We start from the raw sequence: 23,235 nt of genomic DNA on the forward strand, positions 1-23,235 counted from the left end.
AAGTGACTGTGTGTGTGTATTTGGGAGGGGGGAGTGGGAGAGTCCGTCAGAGTTCAGTGGTGCGTGGGGCAAAAGAGGGGAGGGGGGGCAAGGTCGGGAGGGAGTTCAGCTTCCTGACAGCCTGATGGATGAAGCTGTCCTTCAGTCTGCTGGTCCTGGCCTGGAGACTCCGCAGTCTCCTCCCTGATGGCAGCAGACTAAAGAAGCTGTGTGTCGGGTGGGTGGGATCACCTGCAATGCAGAGGGCTTTGTGGGTGAGACGGGTGTTGTAAATGTCCTGGAGGGAGGGGAGAGAGGCACCAACGATTCATTCATCTAGTGGGTCACAGAGCAAAGCTGCATTGTTCCTACCTGGCAGGACAGACCATGGTAACCAGGAGGACACTGGCACTGCTCCACCTCCAAAGCCTGGGCCAGGCCAGTGTACTCAGGCACAGCGATATCCATGTGGACCCCTGAGATACTGGATGAGCGCATCTCTGTGTGATGCGAGGCACGGATCAAGATGTCATCGAGGTCCGCGAGCACCATCATCAGGTGTTCCCGGGTTGCCGGCATGCCATCGGGACGCTGCCAGTGTTCCTACAGACCAGAAATTATCCATGTCATGCTAAACCGCATATCTTGCTTCAATATGAATGACAGTATGGATGAATGGGTTCTCACCTCTCTGAAAACAATCTCAAAGTCCTGTGACTCTCTGGCTCCATGCCCCCTTCTCCATGGTTGCCGTGCCACCAGCGTGATGTCATTACCCTGTAGAAATAGTGATGACCAACAGGGGTCAAACCTTAAAAGAAAGCCTATAACATGCACGTAAAATCTGCTATCATACTTACAATAATCTGAACATCAGCATCTTCTATTGGAGAACCTCGGGGTCCTGGTACATAGGAGATGGTGTATTTCAGCTTTCCACCATATGCACCAACCTACATAAGAACCAAAAACACACAATTATTGTTAGCTTCTAATCAAAAAAGCATTGATCTAAAGTACAGCATGGGAATGTTTGACATTTTTATATGAATCATAACTCCAAATGCAAAACCTGCCTAAAATGACAATTAAATAAAGCTACTGCTGCTGTTTTTTTTTCTTATTTTCAAAGAGAAATAAAATGTAAAAAAATAAAATAAACTAATCGTCAGATTGTTTTTCATAATGGTTTTATTTTTTTATTTTGTTTCATTATGTGGTTGATCAAAAATAAAATAAAACTGTATATAAATAAAATAAAATAAAACAAAATATGCCCTAACCAGCCACAAATGCAACAAGTGACAGGACAAGTAAAATCTAATTTGTCTAAAATCCTGCTGTGCATAACTGAACATTAAACCTTTTTCTTCCTTTTTAAACCAAGGCAACATTTACAACAGAAAAAAGTTACTCAAAGGTTAGCAAAACATCAATAAAACAAGTAAGCATCTCAGATATGAACCTCTACCCTTAATTCCACAGCAGCACTTCTTACTGTCAGCACCACAGTAATAAACGCTCTAGACATGACGTGATTAGATACACCAGGTTGGTTGCTTTAGATTAATAAGTGATATTTTGGCTCGCCAATCGATCCCACCTTTGGCTCATGTAGTGATTCAGTAATGTCTAATGTGGATCAGACAACCTGGGGGATCCGCGGTAGGCGGGCCTGAACCCATCCATGTGTTTACCTTATCCCCTTTGAACTGCTCCGGGAGCTGCCAGAAGAGCACGTCATCTGGGTGCAAGCTGAAACCATTGTAGACCAAAACATACTGGAGAACAGGCGGAAGGAAATATGTAAAAGTGTGGATGAAGGAGAGACAGAGAAAAGTAGCAGATAAGCAAAGCAGAGAGGAAAGTATGAGAGAAAAAAAATCTATTCCTGTCAGTCACTGACCAACTGTAACTTCAACAACTTCATAAAAATTCTTACAATCAAATATGGTAGTTAGAAATAAGAAGAGTTGGGAATTGAGAATTTGGTTTACTATTTTTTTAAAAGTCTATTCAAGCTATACCTACAGGGAAACATTTCTGATTATTTTCAATGTTAAAAACAGTTGTGCTGCTTAATATTGTTTTTGGAAACTTTGATTATTTTTTTCACTGGTGACTACCTTGTTAGAAGGGCCAGGCCGTGGACCTCTAGGGAGAGCAACAGTGTTTTTTCCCTGTTGCACCTGCTGATAAGACCAACATCCAAAGCAAAAATCAAACAACATATCTTTGTTATCACAAGAAAATGTTTACTAGTGTAAACTAAGAAAGTGCTAAGCTACTAGCTACTGCATGAATGACAAATAGAGTAACTTTTTTTTAATGTGTGTGTGTTGCATTTTAAGGTGATAATTCATCCAAAAATGAAAATTGTCACCCTCCTTTCATCCCAAACATATATGACTTTCATCTTCGGAACACAAAAGAAGATCTGTTGGGGAAATAAAGTTTTTCTTTGTCCTTACTAGGGTTGTGCCAATAGACGATAGTATCGTGTATCGACGATAGTCAGAGATATCATCTGTGGCTGATGCCTTTGACGATAGCATAACAATTATTACTATTATTATCAGGCTAATATTATTAGGCTTATTTGTTCCGTAATTTCTGCGTTTTACAGTGTTGCGCCTTATAACCAATCAAACACGTTTCCGATGAGTTTATGAATGCACTAGCCAATCAGAGGCGTTCAGATGAGTCATCGCTGAAACACCAGAGTTTTGTTGTTGAGTGCGCACTCGCTGACTGAATTCTGCTCACTCACGAATTCTCTCATCATAAACAACAAAGTGCAGACATACGTGCAATGTAAGCATAAGAGATTTATTCTTCACTGATTATAACGGGAGTGTTTTTTTAAAGTGCACAAATTTGCGCTAGACTGAAGTCGGTGACGATGTTCTTTGATCATGTAAATGTTCTTTGCTCATTTTCTGTAGCTGCTGTTTGAATAACTGTAACATACAATGTTTTTATTAAATTGTTATGTTAAATACAAATTCGGTCATATTAAAAATATTTTATAACACCATGCTACTTGACTTTTAGCCTGGAGTTGGTTCACTCTCCGGCTATGAATCCAAGTAAGTAAATAATTAAATAAATTAGCATGATAATATTGTGTATCGGCGATCTCATAGGCTGACAATAGGACGATAAGACTATGGAGCATATCACTCAACACTAGTCCTTACAATAAAGGTCAATGGAATCCAACAATATTTTGAACCCCATTGATTTTCATTACATTTTACTGAAATATCCTCCAAAATATCTTCTTTTGTGTTCCACGAAATCATACAGGTTTTTAAAGACATGAGGATGAGTAAATTATAACAATTTGGATTTTCAGAGTGAACGACTACTAGTTAATGACTAGCCCAGGTGTAATCCTGACATGAGCCACCAGTGAGAGCACACAGTACCTGAGTTGAGTCAGGGTGAGAGGAATGGCCTGGGTCATTTGAATGGGACTCAGAGACCCTTAAAGAGGAAGTTAAACCAGAATGGAAAGAAGGGGCACGCACACTTGACCGAGACAGAGAACTCTGGGCCTCAAATGAAGAATGGGAAGTTTGAGAGGATGAAGAGAAAGGGAAGGGAGACTGCCCATTGGAGAAATTAGTGATGATTGCCCAGATTTCATCATCAAGTTTGCGTACTTCATCAGCAGGGTGCTAGTGAGAATAAGACAACGGATGGAACAGGAAATATAGTGACTCAAAGGCTTTGTTCAGATAGGCAGCAAATATTAGTGTTTATAACACAAATCCATTCAGTTTGAAGAGCAAGAAACAAAGAAGCCTAATTTAAAAAGTTGGTCAGATAGAATTTAAATTCTATTTATATTTCATTGTGGACACAGTACATACTGTATGTAAAATGCCTCTGGTTTGTTGTTTGAGAAAATTACAGTCATTATTATAGTAATCAATGAACACTGCTGCTCAAAGTTTGAGGTCAGAAAGATTTAAATTTTTTTTTTTTTTTTTTAAAGTATGTTTTGTAAGTAATGTTTATGCCCACCATTTGTTTATTTGTTAAAATTGTACAGTAATATTGTGAAATATTAATACAGTTTAAAATAACCATTTTCAATTTAAATGTTTTCAAATTTATTTCATTATTGTGATGACAAAGCTGAATTTTACTCCAGTCTTCAGTGTCACATGATCCTTCACAAATCATATTGAACTGGTGCTCAAGAAACATTTCTTATTATTTTCAATGCTGAAAACAGTTACGTTGCTTCATTGGTGGAAAACGTGATACCTATTTTTAAAACAAATATTTTGAAACACTATAAATGGCTGTCAACTGTCACCTATGATCAACTGAATGCATCTTTGCTAAATAAAAGTACAATTTTTGAAATAAAAGTATCTTTCAAGGAAAAAAAAAAATCATACTGACCCCAAATGTTTGAACGGTAGTAGACACATGGTTTTTGAGTCTAAACAAATGAATGGATCAAACAGAGAGCCATTTCTAGAGATCGGACCGGAAAAACAAACCAGATTTTTGTGCAGTGTAAACAAAGCCAAAGAGAGAGAACGAAGAGACAGATGTGCCAAAACTTGAATGAGTTGAGAGGAAAGATAGGGACATGCAGCCAATCAGATGATTAAATGCATGCAGGTAAGTGTTCAGGAAGTCAGTGTAAGAATCAGGATAGCATGTATGCTCTCACCTCAAGTGTTCATTCTGTTTAAGTGGTGTCACTCACAAACAGCAAAATATTTTCAAACCTCACTTTGCTTCATGCTGTTTTTCTCTCAAATATCATATCGCTTTCAATTCAAACATCTACAGGTGGAGTTAATGCATGAAGATATTATGTAATGTGCCCTTCACTGATTCTACTGGAAGTTCAGCATATCAGTCAGTTTTCTAGTAATTAATTTTCAGTGCAAACTCTCCAGAAGTCAGTTTATTAAAAGCATTGAAGGATTAGAGGGAGTTCAAACATTCAGATTAAATTTAGTACATTCTGTTGCTAAAGAAATATCCATCAGTTATGTGAAACAGGAGGGTGCCACACTGTTAAAGCACCTATAGGATTCAAGTAAGGTCAGTAAAAGTGAACTAATACCTCAATGGCTCTTTTGGACCTTAAGAGGTCTTTACCCATATCGTTCATTAGCTGCCATACAGCGACGTCCTTTCTCAGTTGGTCCTTTATCCATGATGAGTCTCTCTAGTTTTGTGAATAAAGCAATTTCTGTAATCTCGATACAAAAGCTAAATTATAAACTAATGAATTATAAACAAATAGTTGAAGAGAAGTGCCATCTGAAATTTCCTTCTAAAATGAGCATTTTTCTCAGACTCTCATGTGTAGGTTTAGTAATTTCACTTTAATGGCAATGAATAGGTTCTTTTAATTGCCATTAAAGTGAAATAACTGAACATAAACATTGGAGCCTGAGAAAAATGCTCATTTTAGAAGAAAATTTCAGATGGCACTTAGAGGATTTTGCATTTTAACTCTTCAGTTACTTTTATGTAACATTTCTGTTCGACTTGTATTTCCATACAGTTTAAAGACAAGAAAAACGTCACTTTCATCTGAGTCATTTCATTTTTTTAAGACTTTGTTAATGCCATTTTTTCAGACACCACAGTGAACAGCGAACCCTCAATTCTTAATAATTCAATAAATTCTAAAATCAAAATTTACCACATGGTGTTAACCAGGTTGCAGGTGTCAACAGGGCCTTAGTATCCCACACTTTAAAAAATGCTGGGTTGTTTCAACCCAAATTTGGGTCAAATATGGACTAACCCAACTTTTGGGTTCAAATTTTAATTAAACAATTTAACCCAACAGCTGGGTTAGTCCATATTTGACCCAAAGTTGGGTTGAAACAACCCAGCATTTTTTAGAGTGCATGCACTTCAAATCATAAAATCGTAACACGATGCACAGATGATCCATTCATGCATCATTCTAATTCTAGAAATACAGCAGGCCAAATCACAACAGACACACTCAACAAACATGATCACTCGCCGAACCTGCAAAGATTACCTTGTGTGCTCTTCTAGTCTGAGCAGAGTAAGACTTCTAAAAATGGCAAGTAGATTCAGAAACACTTAAATCAGTGTATCACATCCAAAACAAGGGAAAAATCTAAATATAAAGACACATCAGTCAATTTAAGCCTAAGCAAACTCAATTTGTTGATACTAGTACCTACTATAGTCTTTGTGTACACTCTAACCACTATGAAAACGGTTCTAAGCTGTAGAAGAGCTGCCCTGACTAAGTACATTTTGGAAGAAAAGGTCTTGGCAGGACGCATTTGCAGAACGAAATCCATTTGAAGGGAATTCAAAGCAGGAGAAGATACTTCAAGATAGAACGTAAGCAAACAGAAACGAAGGCTTGTAAGAACGATAAAATACATAATGCTGCCAAACTCTACCTTGTCTCCCTGATAGGCGTTGGGTAACTGCCAATAGTGGGGCTCCTGTCCAAGATAGTTAAAGTTAGTGTAGGAGAGTTGTGTTCCATCTGTGGACAGCTCTATGGAGAAGTCACTGTCAATGCGGTTGGTGCGCTGGCGGTTTACAAGAGCAAAACCTTGGTAGTTGCCAGGGGCGAAAACGGTGGAAGCCTGGAGAAAAAAGGCAGAAAATTAACATACGCCTATACAGACTGATGAAAAGCACTGGTGTAACTCATCAGGCCCTACCACATCTCTATAATATCTGGAGCTGGAGCACTGCTGGGTGACGCCCATGCAGAAGCAGGACAGACAGCCATCTTTGTTAGCAGGACTGAGGTAGAAGGTCCCTTGCTTGCAAGTGGAACATGTTGACCCCTCAACGTTCATCTGAGTACAAACAAGTATGTTTCAAAACTGAGTTTTTATAATTGTGATACAAATAACACACACACACACACAAACATTTATTTTCTTACCTTGCAGCGACAGATTCCATTTGAACTACATCCTTCGCTACCACTTTGGTCACAGCGGTAACAATCTATAAACATATTTTGTCTTGAAGTCACATTTAATTTTGTAACAAATTGGTAACGTATTTTAATGTAGGAGAAATGTTATTATTGATTATAATTTTAAGAATTATTTTTACAGTACATCATCTTTGCCAGTCTTACCACCATTACCGCTGTCTGGAGTGCATCTTTGTCCAAGTTGGGGATTGCCAGTATATCCTGGGGCACATCTGAGGAAAAATAGACAACACCTTGGAAAAACGGTTTCAGAATGTCATGCAGTAAAAATAAAACCTCACTAGGAATTAACAGGGACATGACAGGACCTGCCATGAACATTAAGAGCGATTTATGACTGCTATGGCCTGTGAGTCACACAGAATATGATTAATGCAAAGAGCTTCTTCAAATACTTCCTGAACGTTCTCAGACAGGCTAATATTGCTAACAAAGTCACTTTGACTTAAGTACAGATTATTGGTTCACAAAGGAAGAAAAAATAAGGTTGGGGAAAAGTAATTCGTAACAAGGGATATCTTATAAAAACATGACATGTATATTCGTAAAATGCTCAAGCAAATGATATGAGTTCAAATGAACATTTCATGTTTGGTTAATGAAGCGTTACTGGAGCTTGTGGTTGTGGAAGTACATTAGACAAAAAGACGTTTCAAAACAATGGCTTACTCTATAATATAAAATGCCCAATATCAAGAAAATACTTTGGAAAACAACCAACATGGATGCTTAACACATGACATGAAATGTTTGTGCATGAACAAGCAGTTATTGATAATCAGATTCTCATTTGGCATACCACAAGAAAAGCAAAAGAGCAAACCCCTGACATTAGTATCTTTTAATGGCCACCACAAGAGAAATATACGATCACATATAACAGATGATCTATAGCATAATACCATGCTTCCAAGTTCAAAAAATGAATAAATTACAGCCATGAATGCTCTCAACATTCAGCAGATGTTGAGTCTTTCTCTCTTTGAAAAACTACTTTGCTGAACAGAGACGGACTGAAATAAATAAAGCCAAAGACAACCAGAAGGACCCAATCAAAGTGTCTAAGAGTGTAAAACCACCGTATCCCCAAGCTTGTGGAAGCTGAGGAACTTGACAGAAAGTCTTACCTGGTAAACCAAGGTTCCAAGGTAGTCCAGACTAATACATTATACACTAATACAATACAATACAATCAAATACAATACACTACACTAATACTTCAACAAACCTTTTAAACGTATACTGCTGAAAATACATAATTCTTGACATATTTGGCCAAACTGAGGCTCTATGTTGACTGAGTTCACAAACTTAACAAGACAATAAGATGAGTAGGCAGTGTGGATAAATAAAGACGAATACAGTTGTATATAAATGTACAACAATGTCTGACTGCAACCAAGACATCACATAATATTATTAAACATTATTTCCATAATTCTGCTGAAAACATCAGGAATGGATCAGATTATTAAATAAAAATGCAAAGTACCACATGCCTAGTTTACAACATGCGTGGTTTATAAGAATTATGATATGTAATACCACTTCTGCATCATAGTTTGTGTTCAAACCTCAAGCCTCAACATTCAATACATTTTGAATAGTTCCTATGGGAATAAAAGAGAAAAAAACAGGTCCAATGAAAATTTTAAATGATACAGTAATTAATATATGTCTAGTATATGTCTAGTAATCAGGAATGATTTTGATGGGAATTGCCAGTCTTCCAAGAACAATATGAAGGTTCTTCAGCATAGATCTTGTTAATGTTTTTTGGCCCCTGTTGCTCTTCATGAAGATGTCTAAAATATTAATGGTTTTAGATGTGTTGACTTTCTTGGAGTAGTTATTTTTACTTTGGGTTTAGGGGAGTGTAATCTTTTCTTGTCAGTTGATTTACTAGAAGCAGTTGTGTAGGTAGACTCCTCAGCTTGGCTGGACCTTAAGTCTGATGCACCTCTTGCTTCATGAGAAGGAACTAATTGATTTTGCTTAGAGGACTTAGTCTTGGAATGTCTTGTCTTTGTTTGGACGTTGTGAGAAGGTTTGCTGATGTTTGTGGGTTTTTTGGACGGTCTTACTTGCAAATCATTTCTTTGTGTTTTCATAGATTTGGATGATTTTTTTGAAGGAATATGTGCCCCTTTTTGTGGTTTGCTTGATGACTTGGAAGATTTAGCTGCGATTTTTGTATGCGATGGAGGAGGAATCTGAAATTTAGTTGCAGATTCTTCTTTTACTTGTGGCTTTGTAGGTGAACGGGATAGTTGGTCATGATTCCTTGTAGCTTTTTGAGACTTACCATTTACTTTTGGACCACTTTTGTGGTGTTTTTGAGGAGTTAGGGAAACTTCAGTTGGTGCCTTTCTTTTTTGTTGATTCTGTTGCGTTTCATTGGAGGTGACCAAGGTTGAAGTCCTTTCAGAGGATGTAGTAAGGGGACGGCTGACAATAACTTTGGGAACTGTTGATCTCCTAGCAGATTTACTATGATACTTGTTGTCTGCCTTTGATGTGAAATTGGTTTTAATGTCTCTTCTTGTTGATATTGGTCGGATCCTTTTAGTTGAGAACTTTGCTTGCCTCTTAGTTGAACTTTCATTCATCTGGGAACAGCCAGAAGCAAAGCTGGTTGTGGAGATAGTACGAGGAGTTGGCAGGGTTTTGGGAATAATAGTTCTCTTCTGAAATCCGCTGGTAGACATGCGAGTAATCCAAGCTGTAGTCAAGGCTGGAATCGGGGTGGTAGCAACCACAGCGGTCTCTCTGCGATCCTGTGGTGGACGTGCCACATGACGTGCACGTTTGACTTTGTCTAACTCTTGCGCTAGGGCAGTGAAGCCATCAATTAGTATCTCAAGTTTGTGTTCTAGTTTACTTAGTCTTGTTTTAATGTCTGTGTATTTGTTGGCCAACTTATTAATTCTGTCTTTCTGGTCATTTGGAGACAAAACACAGGTTAGTGTCTTCAGTTGAGAGCTGAAGCGACTGTGCTGCTTTCTTATGTTCTCGAAGCTGTCTTTCATGTCCAATGTGTTGCTCTCAAGCATACTAAGGCGTTGGTTGAAGCGATTCATGTGCATCCTCAAGAGCAGCTGGAAGCTCTGCTGTCGCACCTCAGGACTTGGTGTGTAATGCAGCGGCCCACGAGTCCAACGGTGACTTAAACTACGTATAGTTGTTGACAGCAAAGATCTTGTAGTACTTTCAGGTCCTGAAAAGCTACTATCTTCTCTACTATCAAAGTATTCTTCAATGTCATTGTCAGTTGTATCCAGAACTTGCTTCTTCCCAGGGCTTGAAGTAGAAAGCATCATAACATGTAGTGGGGAGGAAACCTTTTGATCCTTCAAGGTAAAAGTCTCCGCAGTTGGAAATGCTGAGAGCCATGATGAGACAGGGCAAGTTGGAACCAAATGTATTTTTTAAATATAAGCAATTTGTTTTTTATCCCAGACACCCAAAAGCTTTTACCCTCTGAGCAAGTGACAAGGATCCAAAATCCATGTCATCAACTTGTTTATGCTTCAGTATGGGAAGCATAAACAACCCTAGAGACTCACAAATGTCTAGAAGAAGAGTTTGAAATAAGAAAAAGTTGCTCAAAATGCAGCAAAGGCTTTACAAAGATGCACTGAAGCATTAAAATAAGTGACATTATGCAACTAATTACTTCAACACCTTCAAAAAGACATCTCAGCCTTGCTGACAGTAAGAAGGAAACTTTACTCTCTCAGTAGAGAAGTGAAACCTTTATGCTTGATAAAGGTGCCTTTTTTAGATGTACAATACATTAATATTTTAATCACCACTGCTTCCACTTATAAACTCCTCCAAAAAAGCGTTCAGACATTGACACTTGGTATGGGTGACACTGATTCAAGGCTTGCTTCTCCCATACCATTAGACAAATGCCATTCAATCACAAATGGTTGAAGAGAAGCTGGAAAGCAACAGACACATGCTTTCTGGCAGTAGAAAAAGAATGCCAATCACCAGTTTGGCCAGCCCAGCTTTTCTGAATGGGAGGTTTACCCCCTCATTGGACCATAGACACTTACCTTTCACAGCGTCTTCCAGTATAACCAGCAGGACATTCACATGTGGTCTGGCCATCTGAGTCCAAGTAACAAGATGAAGGCCTTCGGAAGAAGAAAATTATTAGATTGGATGAATATGAATTATAGGTTATGCCTAAAGGATAGCCTCTTTATATGAAAAAAAAAATGTCTTCGATAAAGTTGATAGATAAAGGCAAACTCACTTGCTACTGGAGTGTCCTAGACAAGGACAGGGTCTACATGCCTGTGGCTCACCAGTCTTTGGATTTCCATAGAAACCAGGGAGGCAATTTTCACAACGGCGCCCAACTGTGTTATGCAGGCAATTCTAAAACAGGGAAAAAGGGAAAGTGTCATAAATTACTCCAGATTAGGAATGGTTCAACTAGTCAGGATAGTGTATTTTTCTTATATACTTTGGTAATAAAGACTTTCTTGACAAGTGATAACAGACTAGTTGATTAATAAGGAATTTATGTTTTTTTATTCATATAAATTTTATTCATATACATTTTTTGGTCTTTAATTTTATTCATCATAGTTGAATAGTCAACCATTTATCCAATAACCGACTATTTCATTATTCAGGCTGATCAGTTTGATGAGTTAGATAGCGTTGATTTGTTTTGATTTTAGTCATGATAGTCAACCAGTAATCCGATAACTGACTAATTACTGAAATTACTGAGGATGACTAGTTTATGAAGATCATTTTATATAATATTAGCATTGATTTTAGTTTTCCACAATGGTCAACTAGTGAACCAGTCATGCAATAACCAACTCGTTAATTATTGAGGTTGACTAAGTTTATGGAGTTTTTTCTTTTACTGTATACTTATAGCTTTGATTTAGTTTTTCACAGTGGTCAAATAGTCAGTTATTGGATTATGGATCAACTAGTTGTATAATCAATAATCAATAAGGACAACTGTTTTATGTAAATTTGATATTATGTGTACATTTTTTGTTTTGATTTTATTCTTAATAAACGACCAGTCATCCGACTTGTAAATTACGGAGGTTGCATAGTTTATGGGGGTTCATTTCTTTTATATTCTTATTGCTTTTATTTTCACAGTGGTCAACTAGTTGACTTGTCATTCAATAACTGACTAGTGAATAAGTGAGGTTGACTTTTTTTTTGTTAGATATGCTTTTTTTAACTGTTTCTGAACAACCCCCCTGCTAAGCCTGTAACCTCCCTGCTAAGAAACAAGTCCAACTGGGGTCAGATGAACCCAAATCCAGCCTAATTATACAGGGCTTCCAGTTACAACTGATTAGTAAACTAGAAAAGTCAACTGACCAACTAGGTGATTTTGAATATATGTTGTTTTGCACATCCTTACTTCAAACAAACGCCATAAATCATCCAGGAACAGCATAATCACTGCAATGGAAAGGTTAACTCACCAGGCAATCTCCAGTCTCTGACTCACAGCCGCTGGCATGCCCGTGGCAGTCACACTTCTCACAGGTGCCAAGATAAAGTCCAGGTGTACGGGTGTAGCCAACATTACAGTCCTGCAAACAATGGGTGAGTCAGAGGTGGCTGGGTTCACAGGTCTCTATGGATGAAACTCTGCATCCATTCTCTTCATTGACATAGAGCTTTAGAGCTAAAATGTTCCATGAGTTGCTAAGAACTTCCATTTAGAGATCAAGAAAAATAAATAAAAGGCTGTTATTAACTTGACAGGCAGAACCTCTGCTTTAGGGGAAGGTTTTTGCATCAACTCAGGCTGACACAAGTTCACACAGACAGAGTGTTGCTATTTAAAGTTAAAGCAATATACCTGGCAAGAAGGTCCTGTGTATCCTTGAGGGCAGGCACACTCCTCCACCTCCAGAGCCCTTTCGTTTCCTGTAGAGTGGGGCACTGCAATGTCCATTTGTATATTGGAGATACTGAACAGGAGAGATTGAGATTAAACACTAATATCCTGTTCACAAAATCAGTTAAGCGACAGATAGGAACCTAACAGGACAATGTGACACCATCTAGAGGATGCATATATAAAGGACATCAAAAGTCAATGTATAATAAATGAGCAAGAGCAAAACTAAAAATGCAAAGTTACCTGCTCTCAGCCATATTGTATGCATAAGTGGCTCTGATCATAAAGACGCTGATATCGGCCAAAGCCATCAGCAGGTGCTCTCTAGTACATGGCTGTCCATCCGACCGTCTCCATGCAGACTGGGGGGATTACAGGCAATGAAAACTCATATAGCAAATCAAGCTAGATCAAGTTTCACCTTATGGCCTTAAAAAAATAATAACTATTAAAAAAATGTATTATTATTTCAAAAAATTAAGATAATATTCTTATTATTATTTGTATAATTATTTATTTAAAATACAACATTTATGTGAAATATGAATGTATTATGGTTAAGATGATGACAAATTAATTTATTTGAAATATGAAATGTATTTTTATGAATATAAACAAAGGAATTATTATTTTTTATAATTTAAAATATAATGTATACATACAGCACCCAAAAATGTAACTTATATTTAAAATTCAATTCCTTTGGACCACATAATAAAGAGAAGATAAAAAGATACATATACAATTAAAAATACATATATTTGCAACACACCTCTCTAAAAGGCACAGTGATGGTGGCTGGTTTTCCAGCAAATGTTCTGGTCTGAGAATAATGTTCCAGGAAGATGCCGTTGCCTTGGAGAACCACATTTGGTTGTCCATCAAGCACTAGTGAACGAGCTTGCAGCTCATAATGCATCCTGTACTGCAGTTCTCCACCATATGCTGTGACCTTTACGCAGGAAAACATGTTTTAAAAAGCAGCACACTGACATATGCTATATTACCTGACAAAGGCCAGATTGTAAATATGGCATTGTACCGCACAGGATGTTCTCACCTTGTCCCCTCCAAAACTCTGAGGCAGGACCCAGTAGTAGATGTCATTAGGGATACTGGTGAAGGATCGGTAGACCACCTCTGCACTGGCTCTCTGAGTGATGCCCTCAGAGATGGTCCTAGTATTTGCTGCATTGGAAAGTGTGAAGAGCTGGCCATTGACACCACCTCGAACCTTCAGATTAACCAACAAATATAAGCAAAAAACATTCAAACATCTATTTTAAAGGTACAACTATGACAAGATTAGAGGATGCGGTTACCTGATCTCTGCTCCAGGTTGAACTGGCACACTGTTTAGTCACTCCCATACAGAAACACTGCAAGCAACCTTCAGGATTATCAGCCGCCAAATTAAAAGCGCCATTCTTACACTCATCGCAAAGAGCACCAACCACATTGGCCTGCACAACACAAGAGCAAACACTGTTTGAACATTTATATTATGTATGTTTTCAACACTGATAATAATGTTTCTTGAGCAGCAAATCAGCATATTAGAAAGATTTCCGAAGAATCATGTGACACTGAAGACTGGAGAAATGGATGTGGAAAATTCAGCTTTGCCATCACAGGAATAAATTACATTTTAAAATAATAATAGAAATAATAGAAAACAGCTGTTATAAATTAAACATATTTCAACTTATATCAACTTTAAAGAACTTATATTCATTTTTGATCAAATAAATGCTGCTTAAGAGACTTTCCGATCCCAAACTTATTAATGGTGGTATATTAAAAAAGAGAGTATCTGTAGTGCAATTTAATACCTTGCAATAGCATGGTTTGCTGATGGGATTGATGGTTCCTCTGTTATCACACTTGGTAATCGCTGAACAGGGATAAGAACACCATATGGTTGACAATTGCACCTGGAATGCTTTGAACATCCTGGTCACAAACAGCTGGCATTCCAGCATGCAGTGCACTAAGTGTTAATCATTATCTAAAGCTTCACTTGACCTTCAGGGTAAAATGAGGCAGAAATTCCAAGAAAAGAAATAGCTTAAGGCAAACAAATAAATCTTGCAGCTAATATTAATCTAATAAATCATTTACTATCACAACTGTAAACAAAAATAAAGGAAAAATGCTCACGGCTAGCAGCAGGGATACATTGGCCGTTGGGCTGAAGAGGGTTGCCGACATATCCTGGAGCACATCTGTGGCAAAAAAAAAAGACAGATGATGACATATTTCTTATATACATGCACTCAGTACCACAAAATGTAGTGTTAAAACAACAAGTATATGCAAACGAGCTTCAACATTACTTCTCACAACGTCGCCCTGTATAACCAGGTCTGCAGGCGTCACATGTTGCCTGGTTGTCATGGTCCAGGAAGCAAGTATCAGAAAACCTTTAAACACATCAACATTTTGTTATTTTGTCAAAATTCCATTCAAAATTTTTTTATTACTATTTACTATTACTAATTTTAATTGTATTATATTATATTATATTATAATATACACAGGTTTTATATCTTTACCGTCGAGACGTCTCTGTGTATGGACAAGGACAGGGTTTGCAGTCATCATATCTTCCTCGACTTGGGTGACCAAAGTAGCCAGGTTTGCATTTGTCACACTGAGGTCCTTCTGTGTTATGCTGACAACTCTGTCACATGACATTTGTGTGTGGCGTTCAGTAAACTACTGATGCATTGTATAAGTTATCTACATATTTATAAAAACACATTCTTACCAGGCAGTGTCCACTAATAAGGTCACAGGCACTGGCATGACCATTGCAGTTGCAGCCAGCACAGATGCCCAGGTAGGGTCCAGGTACCCGCTCGAAACCAGGGGAGCAGGACTCACAAGACAGGCCTGAATACCCAGTAGGACATCTGTGTGAGATCAACAATTGGCACAGATTAACACTTTCCACACAGAATTCTCAAAAAATAACAACAACAACAAAATCAGCATCTGGACTAAAAAACATTTGGCTTACTCTGAATTACTCTTAGTGTCCACAGAACATACAAAATTGCAAACAGAAATAAAATATTTGAAGGTTTAACATGGGGTATAATCATTTTATTCACATAAAACATGGGGTATAATCATTTTATTCACAGGAACATGAATTCCCCGCACCGCGAGAGGTGATTTGAGAGGAGCTTTTTATTTTCATATTTATATATTTTTATATAAAGGCACACTAACCTGCACTCCTCCACGTTTCGCGGGTTCCCTTGCTGTGTGAACTCTTTGGTGGTGGTCTCCATGCTGATGTCACTCAGGCCCACACTGGCCATGCGGTTGTCATAAATGGTGCGAATGTGGATGCTCTCCAAATTGGCCAAGGTCATCATGAGGTCATCACGAGTTGCGGCTCGTCCTGAGGAGTGCTGCCAGTTTTCCTGAGACACAGAAACAGAGAGGTGAACCACCTCACATAACACTAATAAGAAATACTGCTGCAAAACTACTTTAAACAAAAATAACATTTGAGAATCACCATTTTAAATAATGATTTTTTGGTATACGGTATTAATACAGTTTTATATGTCAGTCTTACACCGATGTTTTAGCAGTGTAGAGCTGACAATACTGCAAATTCATTACAATTTTACTCAAAACTTTGAGATTATATTTGCTTTATTATTTTTAGATAAAATTAAATAACCCTGTATTCTGTTGACAGCTCTTATATGAGCAAATGTATGCTATGGTTACGACAGCATTTGTAGTCAGTACTTCAAAGCATAAGTTTATTACAATATGAAGAATTCTGAAGAAAAAGCACAAAAACATTTAAAAAATACAATTTTAAATAAAAAATTACGTACACACTACTATTCAAATGTCTGGTCTGGGGTCAGCAAGTGTTTTTTTTTGTTTTTTTAAAAAGCAACAACACATTTTTGTTGCAACAAAAAGTGACACTAAAGACATATGATTAACTAAAGACAAAAATATTAAGCTGTTTTCAACTGTAATAATAATAATAATAATAGGAAATGCTGCTTGGGCACCAAATCAGCATATTAGAAAGATTTCCCATGTGACCCTGAAGACTGGCGTAATGATACTGAAAATTCAGCTTTGCCGTCACAGGAATAAATTACATTTAAAAATATTTTAAAATACAACAGTTATTTGAAACTCTAACAAAATTTCACAATATTAATGCTTTACTGTATTAGCCTTGGTGAGCAGAACAGTCTTTTTTCAAAGACATAAAAAGACTCCAAACCTTTGAACAGTAGTATGTATATATACACTATATATAAGAAAAATAAATGTTATATATTTAAGCATTTCACATATGTGGCTTACCTCTGTAAACTTGATCTGTCTATGGTTGATTGTGTCAGGTAAAGTGGGGTCGCCTCTACGGTAAATAAATTTCTGCCCGTTGCCGCTCAGCACAACATCAGGTTTCTCCTTTAATTCCGATCCACCTCGCTGCAGTGAGTAACTCACCTTAAAATTCAGATAACCTCCATACAAGTCAACCTGTACAACACAGACACAGTGTCCAGAATACCAAGATACTGATGCTTCCCAAGCTTTCCAAGACAATCAAGCTACCACATTTGAATATTCACAGTGACAGAGAGAGAAGAGACAGCTAATGATAGGGAGAAGATGGAAATGGGATTGCACGAAAACAGGAAGATACGGATTACTCATAATGTTTTATTGAGCTCCTATCTACATTTGTTCAGTCGAGTATTGTGGAGGGGAGAGAAACCTTGTTGCCCAGGAACTGGCGAGGCAGAGTCCAATAGGAGTCTTGATCGAGGAAACGGCGAGACAGATCCACTAGCTGGAACTCCTCACTCTCTGGATTGATCAACATCTGAGTGGAGGAGAGAGGTGGTTGGGTGCCTGGACGACTAGGAAATGACACATTGACTCCTGTGGATAAAACGATAGATAGACAGAGACAAACAGAAAAAGGTAGTGTATTATATTTTCAATACCAGTGTAATTGTTCCTTTAAAGAGGTAGTTCACCCAAAAAGGAAAATTCTGTCATTAGCGACTTACCCTCATGTTGTTCCAAACATGCAAGACCTTCGTTCATCTTCGGAACACAAATTAAGGTATTTTTGATGAAATCGGAGAGCTTTCTGACCCTGCATAGACAACAACGCAACTACCATGTTGAAGGCCCAGAAAGGTAGTAAGGACATCGTTAAAATAGTCCATGTGACATCATCAGTGGTTCAACCATAATTTTAGGAAGCTACGAGAATAATTTTTGTGCGCAAAGAAAACTAAAATAATGACTTTATTCAACAATTTCTTCTCTTCCGTCCGTGTCAGTCTTTGACATGCGTTCTTACTACATTTCTGGGCCTTAAACATGTCAGTTGTGTTGCTGTCTATGCACAGTCATACACTCTCGGATTTCATCAAAAATATCTTAATTTGTGTTCCGAAGATGAACCAAGGTCTTTTGGGTTTGGAACGACGTGAGGGTCTCTAAATTATCAACATGATCTAAACTTCACAAAAAAATTTGTTGTACATAATATACTACATGCCTTTTGCAGTCTGGTAACATTTTTACACACAAGTAAATATAAGAATGTCCTTTATATTGTTAGCAATATTTCAAGATGAAGACTTGCTGCACTGAAACAACTTTGAAAAATTGTGCTAAATTGTGAGTGTCAAATGTGATGTATCAGGTTTTTGATGAACATTTGTTTATTTGCATTATGTTCGTTTTAGATATGTTTTGCTCCCAACAATTAAAACAGAAATACAGAGTGACCATTGATATTCTTAACGCATTTCATCTAAGCTGTTTGCTATACAGTTCTTAAAAATCTCATTAATTTACATTAGAAGTTAACTGAATTTCACCTTATTTTTTGGCCTTATAAAATTATAATTTAGTTTAGGCCTCTGAACAAAAATGGCTTTTTTCCCTCCTTGAGCTAGAATGACATTCAACAAAAAAACATATGCGTATTTTTATATATTATGTCTGAAGGTTCAATAAACTGTTCCGTTAAAAAAAAAATCTGACTGATTATATGTCTGGCTTTATAGGGTTAGTGATAATTATCATGAGTTACACATAAGATGACACCAAAAGTTGCCACAACAACTACATTCTCCAACTGTAAATCCATAAACATAAATGCAAAAATCTGAATTTTTAATCAGTTGAGTACCTTTGAAGTCCTCGTCCTCTGTGAAGCGCAGTGTGATTTGGCTGCGGTAGCGACCGGTGCTCTGACAGTGCTTTGTGATGCCAAAACAGAAGCATGGCATGCAGTGATCGCCCACGCTAAAATGTCCATCACGGCAGTTACCTGCTAACACGTACAGAGAGGATGACACAACTGGACAAGAACGACATGGAAGACAAAGGATGGTGAGACCACCACCGTCAGGTTTGAGCTGCCTCACAGTCACGAGACAACAAGGTCACGACATGTGGTCAAAGAACAGCAGGATAACCTGTGTCTCGCAAATAAAAGATGACATCCATAGTCTCTTCGGAAAAGAAAGTATCAATCGAGAACAAACATAATACAGAACACATAGTAATCCAAATATGTTCGCACCATATGGAGCTGATGCAGTACCTGGGTTTGGTCTCTGAGATAGGCTGAGGACCCCATCAGGAATGGCAAACACAAGGCCTTTAGCGTTGATGGCCTCGCAGGTGTATGCACCCTGGTCACCTTCCTTCACGTCGCGGATGGTGATCGTTCCTCGCCCATTCTCATTGGCCATTGTGATTCTGTCAATAGAATCATGTTTAAATTAGGGCGGTATTGAGAGCCCAGCCAGGCCCCCCCCCCATTTTATTTTATTTTATTTATTTGTAATTATTTGGGTTTTGTTAATTGAATAACCTTGTAGAAATGTAACTTGTAACAAATGGGTCTGCTATCTGTATACTTATTAGTCCATGCAGAAAAATATGATAGAAACTAAAAAAACTAAAAAACTAATTGAATTGGTAATGAAAGACAAAATACAAAAACTCTGCATAAAAATGATTTTAAAAAATCACATCTGACAGGAAAAAAACCCTACAATAGCCTAGAAATGATTATACAGAAGGAGAGCACGTGCTGAGGAGCAAATTAAATACGGCTCTCTGGTTCTATATTAATAATGTCCAATAAGGATTATGACAAATAATAATGGCAAAGAAGCAACTTTAGAAGAACTCCTTTGAGATTCAATAATTGGAAAAGAGATAGTTCACAACCTTTTTGCCAAAAAAGAAAGCCTGTTTCTTACTGAGTACATAAAGTATGGCCCTCTGTTTTCATTTAGACTAGTGCTAAAGTCATTCATTTAATTATTTATAGAGTTCAGCAAAGAGAGCTCTGGGAATACAATAGGAATGGATGAAACCACAAGTATTCATTACTTTGCATTTATTCAGTCTTTAAGAGAATATGGACTGTATGACTTTAACCCAGATTGTGGACATCTTGATCATTTCAGAGTTTTTAATCTACAATGCTTACTACATCCTAACCTACCTGCTACTGGTTGGTATGTGTCCCCAATTAAGACGCCATGTGATGATGGGAACAGGTACACCAATGGCAGAACAAGTAAAGGTTACAGTGTCGCCCCGCGCTGCCGTGATGGACTCTTCCGGCGGGACGGTCACAGTGGGAGGTGCTTGGGTACAATAAAAGAAAACATATAGTATAATCATTTTACAGTACGATCAATTATAATCCGCATATATAACTGTATTATATGAATGCTAACAGTAAAAGAGACATATGGACAAAAGAAACCACACACACGCAGCAAGTCTTTGATTCTAAATTGGCAGCCTGTGACAGCACAAGTTTTATTTGGCAGATTCATTCAGTGAGATTAGCCAACCAAAGCCGGAGGCACTGCTGGCAGAAACAACACCAAAGCCGCCTGTTAAATAAGCTACATGCACAAGATATATGGGAGATGAGATCTAGATGTTATTGAAAAGCTGTATGAGTGCGGCAAAACATGAATCTTTCTTTGCTGACCATAAATACACAATTTTCAGGTTTTAGAAGAAGCATTACTGTTAGTAAGTCAAAGTGAGTGTGACAGTGAAAGAAAAGTGGAGACAAAAGAGTTAGTGTTTGGAATGGTATGACAACCAATGTTTACTTGTTAAAGATTAATAGGATTCTAATGCCTTACCACAACCGTATTCATCAGAGCGGTCGGCACAGTCCGGCTCCTCGTCACACTGGTAACTGGCAGGAATGCATGTGCGGTCAGACAAACACACAAACTGCTCCGGGGCACATGTGTCCCCTGGACCTTTAGTGGCTGAAGGAATGAGAAACAACAATCAGTTATTAGCAAAGTGTGTCATTTCTGTGCCTCTAGTGGCAACAAACTGAACTCCAGGTTTCCAAACAATCTGTGGATGGAAGCTCAGCTCTGACTTACGGCAGTTCATCTCATCTGAGTTGTCTTGACAGTCATTATCCCCATCACAACGCCACAGTTTCAGGGCACAACGGCCGTTCTGACACTTAAACTCATTGGGTTCACAGGGAGATGGAGTTCCTTAGTAATTAAAAATATAGTTGTATAGTTGCACCAGCATAACGTGCTTGATTATAAAGTGGTTTTAATTCTATGGTAAATGAAATGGTTACAGCCTACTGCCGCTTGTCCTACCACAATTGAACTCATCGCTGCCGTCAGCACAGTCCGTTTCGCCATCACAAACATAGTCCCGTGAGATACACTGTCCATTCTGACAGGTGGCCTGGTCTGCACGGCAGGGTCCCGGGCCAGGTGGGGGTCTGGTTTTAGGAGGTGTAGGTGGAGTAGGGCGCACAGGAACAACAGCTTTGAAAATAAATGATATAATTAGGACTGTCAATCAATTACAAACACAAAGCACATTTGAAGCCATTATGATGTCAAGCATTGTAAAGCATGAATATAAAAAAAAAAACAAGATCCTATGCAATGTATTAAATTAATATGTTTAACTGCCATAAAATAAAATAAAATAAAATTGTATATTTTTCTGAAAAAGATATATTAAGACTATAAAATAAAAATGTTATACATGTTATCAAAGTGCATTTAGTTGGTGTCAGTCAGTTAAATTAACAAAGCAATGCTGCTAATTTCTGAGACAAATGAGGACGCAATCTCACTCACCACAGTTCATTTCATCACTGAAGTCATTGCAGTCAGGCCGTTTGTCACACACATACTCCCGAGGGATACACGCCAGCCCATCCTGACATCTGAAGTCGCCAGACAAGCATTCTCTGGGAACGGGAATCACTGAGGTGGCAGAGACAGACATATAAAATTCTGTGATGCACTGTACGTAATGCAATGCAGGGATCCAAGAAAAACTGTACATGATGCTTTGTTGAAAGATGTTTCAATGATTCAATGCAAGCTCATCATTGCCTTGCCATGCTAGACCTGTCATTTCAAGAGGATAGGCTTTGTTCACACGGGCAGCGAAAATCCGCTTTTAACAAAATCTTTTTAGTTTTTATAGTCTGAATAGCCAAAAAAAAGAGAGAAAATTTCAGAAAATAAATTCACATTTTGTTTTTTTTTGTTTTGTTTTTGTAATGCAGTCTGAAGGTCAGGTCAGGTTTGAAGTTTTTTTTTTTTTTTTTGTAAAATTATAAACAGACAAGCATTCTCTGGGAACGGGAATCACTGAGGTGGCAGAGACAGACATATAAAATTCTGTGATGCACTGTACGTAATGCAATGCAGGGATCCAAGAAAAACTGTACATGATGCTTTGTTGAAAGATGTTTCAATGATTCAATGCAAGCTCATCATTGCCTTGCCATGCTAGACCTGTCATTTCAAGAGGATAGGCTTTGTTCACACGGGCAGCGAAAATCCGCTTTTAACAAAATCTTTTTAGTTTTTATAGTCTGAATAGCCAAAAAAAAGAGAGAAAATTTCAGAAAATAAATTCACATTTTGTTTTTTTTTGTTTTGTTTTTGTAATGCAGTCTGAAGGTCAGGTCAGGTTTGAAGTTTTTTTTTTTTTTTTTGCAAAATGTAGACAGTCAGTTGTGAAGATCGGATTTGAAAATCAAATCAGATTTATGTGCAGTGTGAACAAAGCCAAAGAGCAAATCTGTATAATGTTCATCCTTTCTATTCAGTCTTGAATTCTCTTATCCGGTACCTTAATCTGAAAGTAAAAAATATGGAAAGATTGGACAGCAAAAATTCAATTCCAACACAAACACAACACATTACATTGTCTGAAAACGATACTTCAAGAGGTGCATTCCTGACATCAGCTTCACTTCAAATCAATGACAAGCCATGCAAAGCCTTTTGTTCTTCTC

General features: G+C 37.7%; 1 protein-coding gene across 2 annotated transcripts in view; it reads right to left on the reverse strand.

Moving 5' to 3' along the window:
- The window catches only part of hspg2 (heparan sulfate proteoglycan 2), a 117,974-nt gene that overhangs the window by 42,367 nt on the left and 52,372 nt on the right, over positions 1-23,235 (reverse strand). For both annotated transcript variants that reach the window (XM_016460469.1, XM_016460467.1), the window contains exons 8-34: positions 22,061-22,189; positions 21,566-21,739; positions 21,332-21,451; positions 21,077-21,208; positions 20,416-20,560; positions 19,501-19,658; positions 19,084-19,254; positions 17,647-17,813; positions 17,229-17,408; positions 16,113-16,309; positions 15,646-15,790; positions 15,431-15,558; positions 15,212-15,298; positions 15,036-15,100; positions 14,708-14,769; positions 14,198-14,338; positions 13,936-14,109; positions 13,648-13,827; positions 13,119-13,237; positions 12,834-12,945; positions 12,451-12,561; positions 11,238-11,362; positions 11,035-11,115; positions 7,115-7,182; positions 6,914-6,978; positions 6,684-6,824; positions 6,414-6,605 (exon numbers count right to left, since the gene is read on the reverse strand). In XM_016460469.1, the coding sequence (XP_016315955.1) occupies positions 6,414-6,605; positions 6,684-6,824; positions 6,914-6,978; positions 7,115-7,182; positions 11,035-11,115; positions 11,238-11,362; positions 12,451-12,561; positions 12,834-12,945; positions 13,119-13,237; positions 13,648-13,827; positions 13,936-14,109; positions 14,198-14,338; positions 14,708-14,769; positions 15,036-15,100; positions 15,212-15,298; positions 15,431-15,558; positions 15,646-15,790; positions 16,113-16,309; positions 17,229-17,408; positions 17,647-17,813; positions 19,084-19,254; positions 19,501-19,658; positions 20,416-20,560; positions 21,077-21,208; positions 21,332-21,451; positions 21,566-21,739; positions 22,061-22,189 (3,569 nt within the window). The remainder of the gene's footprint in view (positions 1-6,413; positions 6,606-6,683; positions 6,825-6,913; positions 6,979-7,114; positions 7,183-11,034; positions 11,116-11,237; positions 11,363-12,450; positions 12,562-12,833; positions 12,946-13,118; positions 13,238-13,647; positions 13,828-13,935; positions 14,110-14,197; positions 14,339-14,707; positions 14,770-15,035; positions 15,101-15,211; positions 15,299-15,430; positions 15,559-15,645; positions 15,791-16,112; positions 16,310-17,228; positions 17,409-17,646; positions 17,814-19,083; positions 19,255-19,500; positions 19,659-20,415; positions 20,561-21,076; positions 21,209-21,331; positions 21,452-21,565; positions 21,740-22,060; positions 22,190-23,235) is intronic.

The sequence above is a fragment of the Sinocyclocheilus anshuiensis genome, unplaced genomic scaffold (genome assembly GCF_001515605.1).
Source record: "Sinocyclocheilus anshuiensis isolate Anshui unplaced genomic scaffold, SAMN03320099.WGS_v1.1 scaffold32, whole genome shotgun sequence".
Classification (NCBI taxonomy): domain Eukaryota; kingdom Metazoa; phylum Chordata; class Actinopteri; order Cypriniformes; family Cyprinidae; genus Sinocyclocheilus; species Sinocyclocheilus anshuiensis.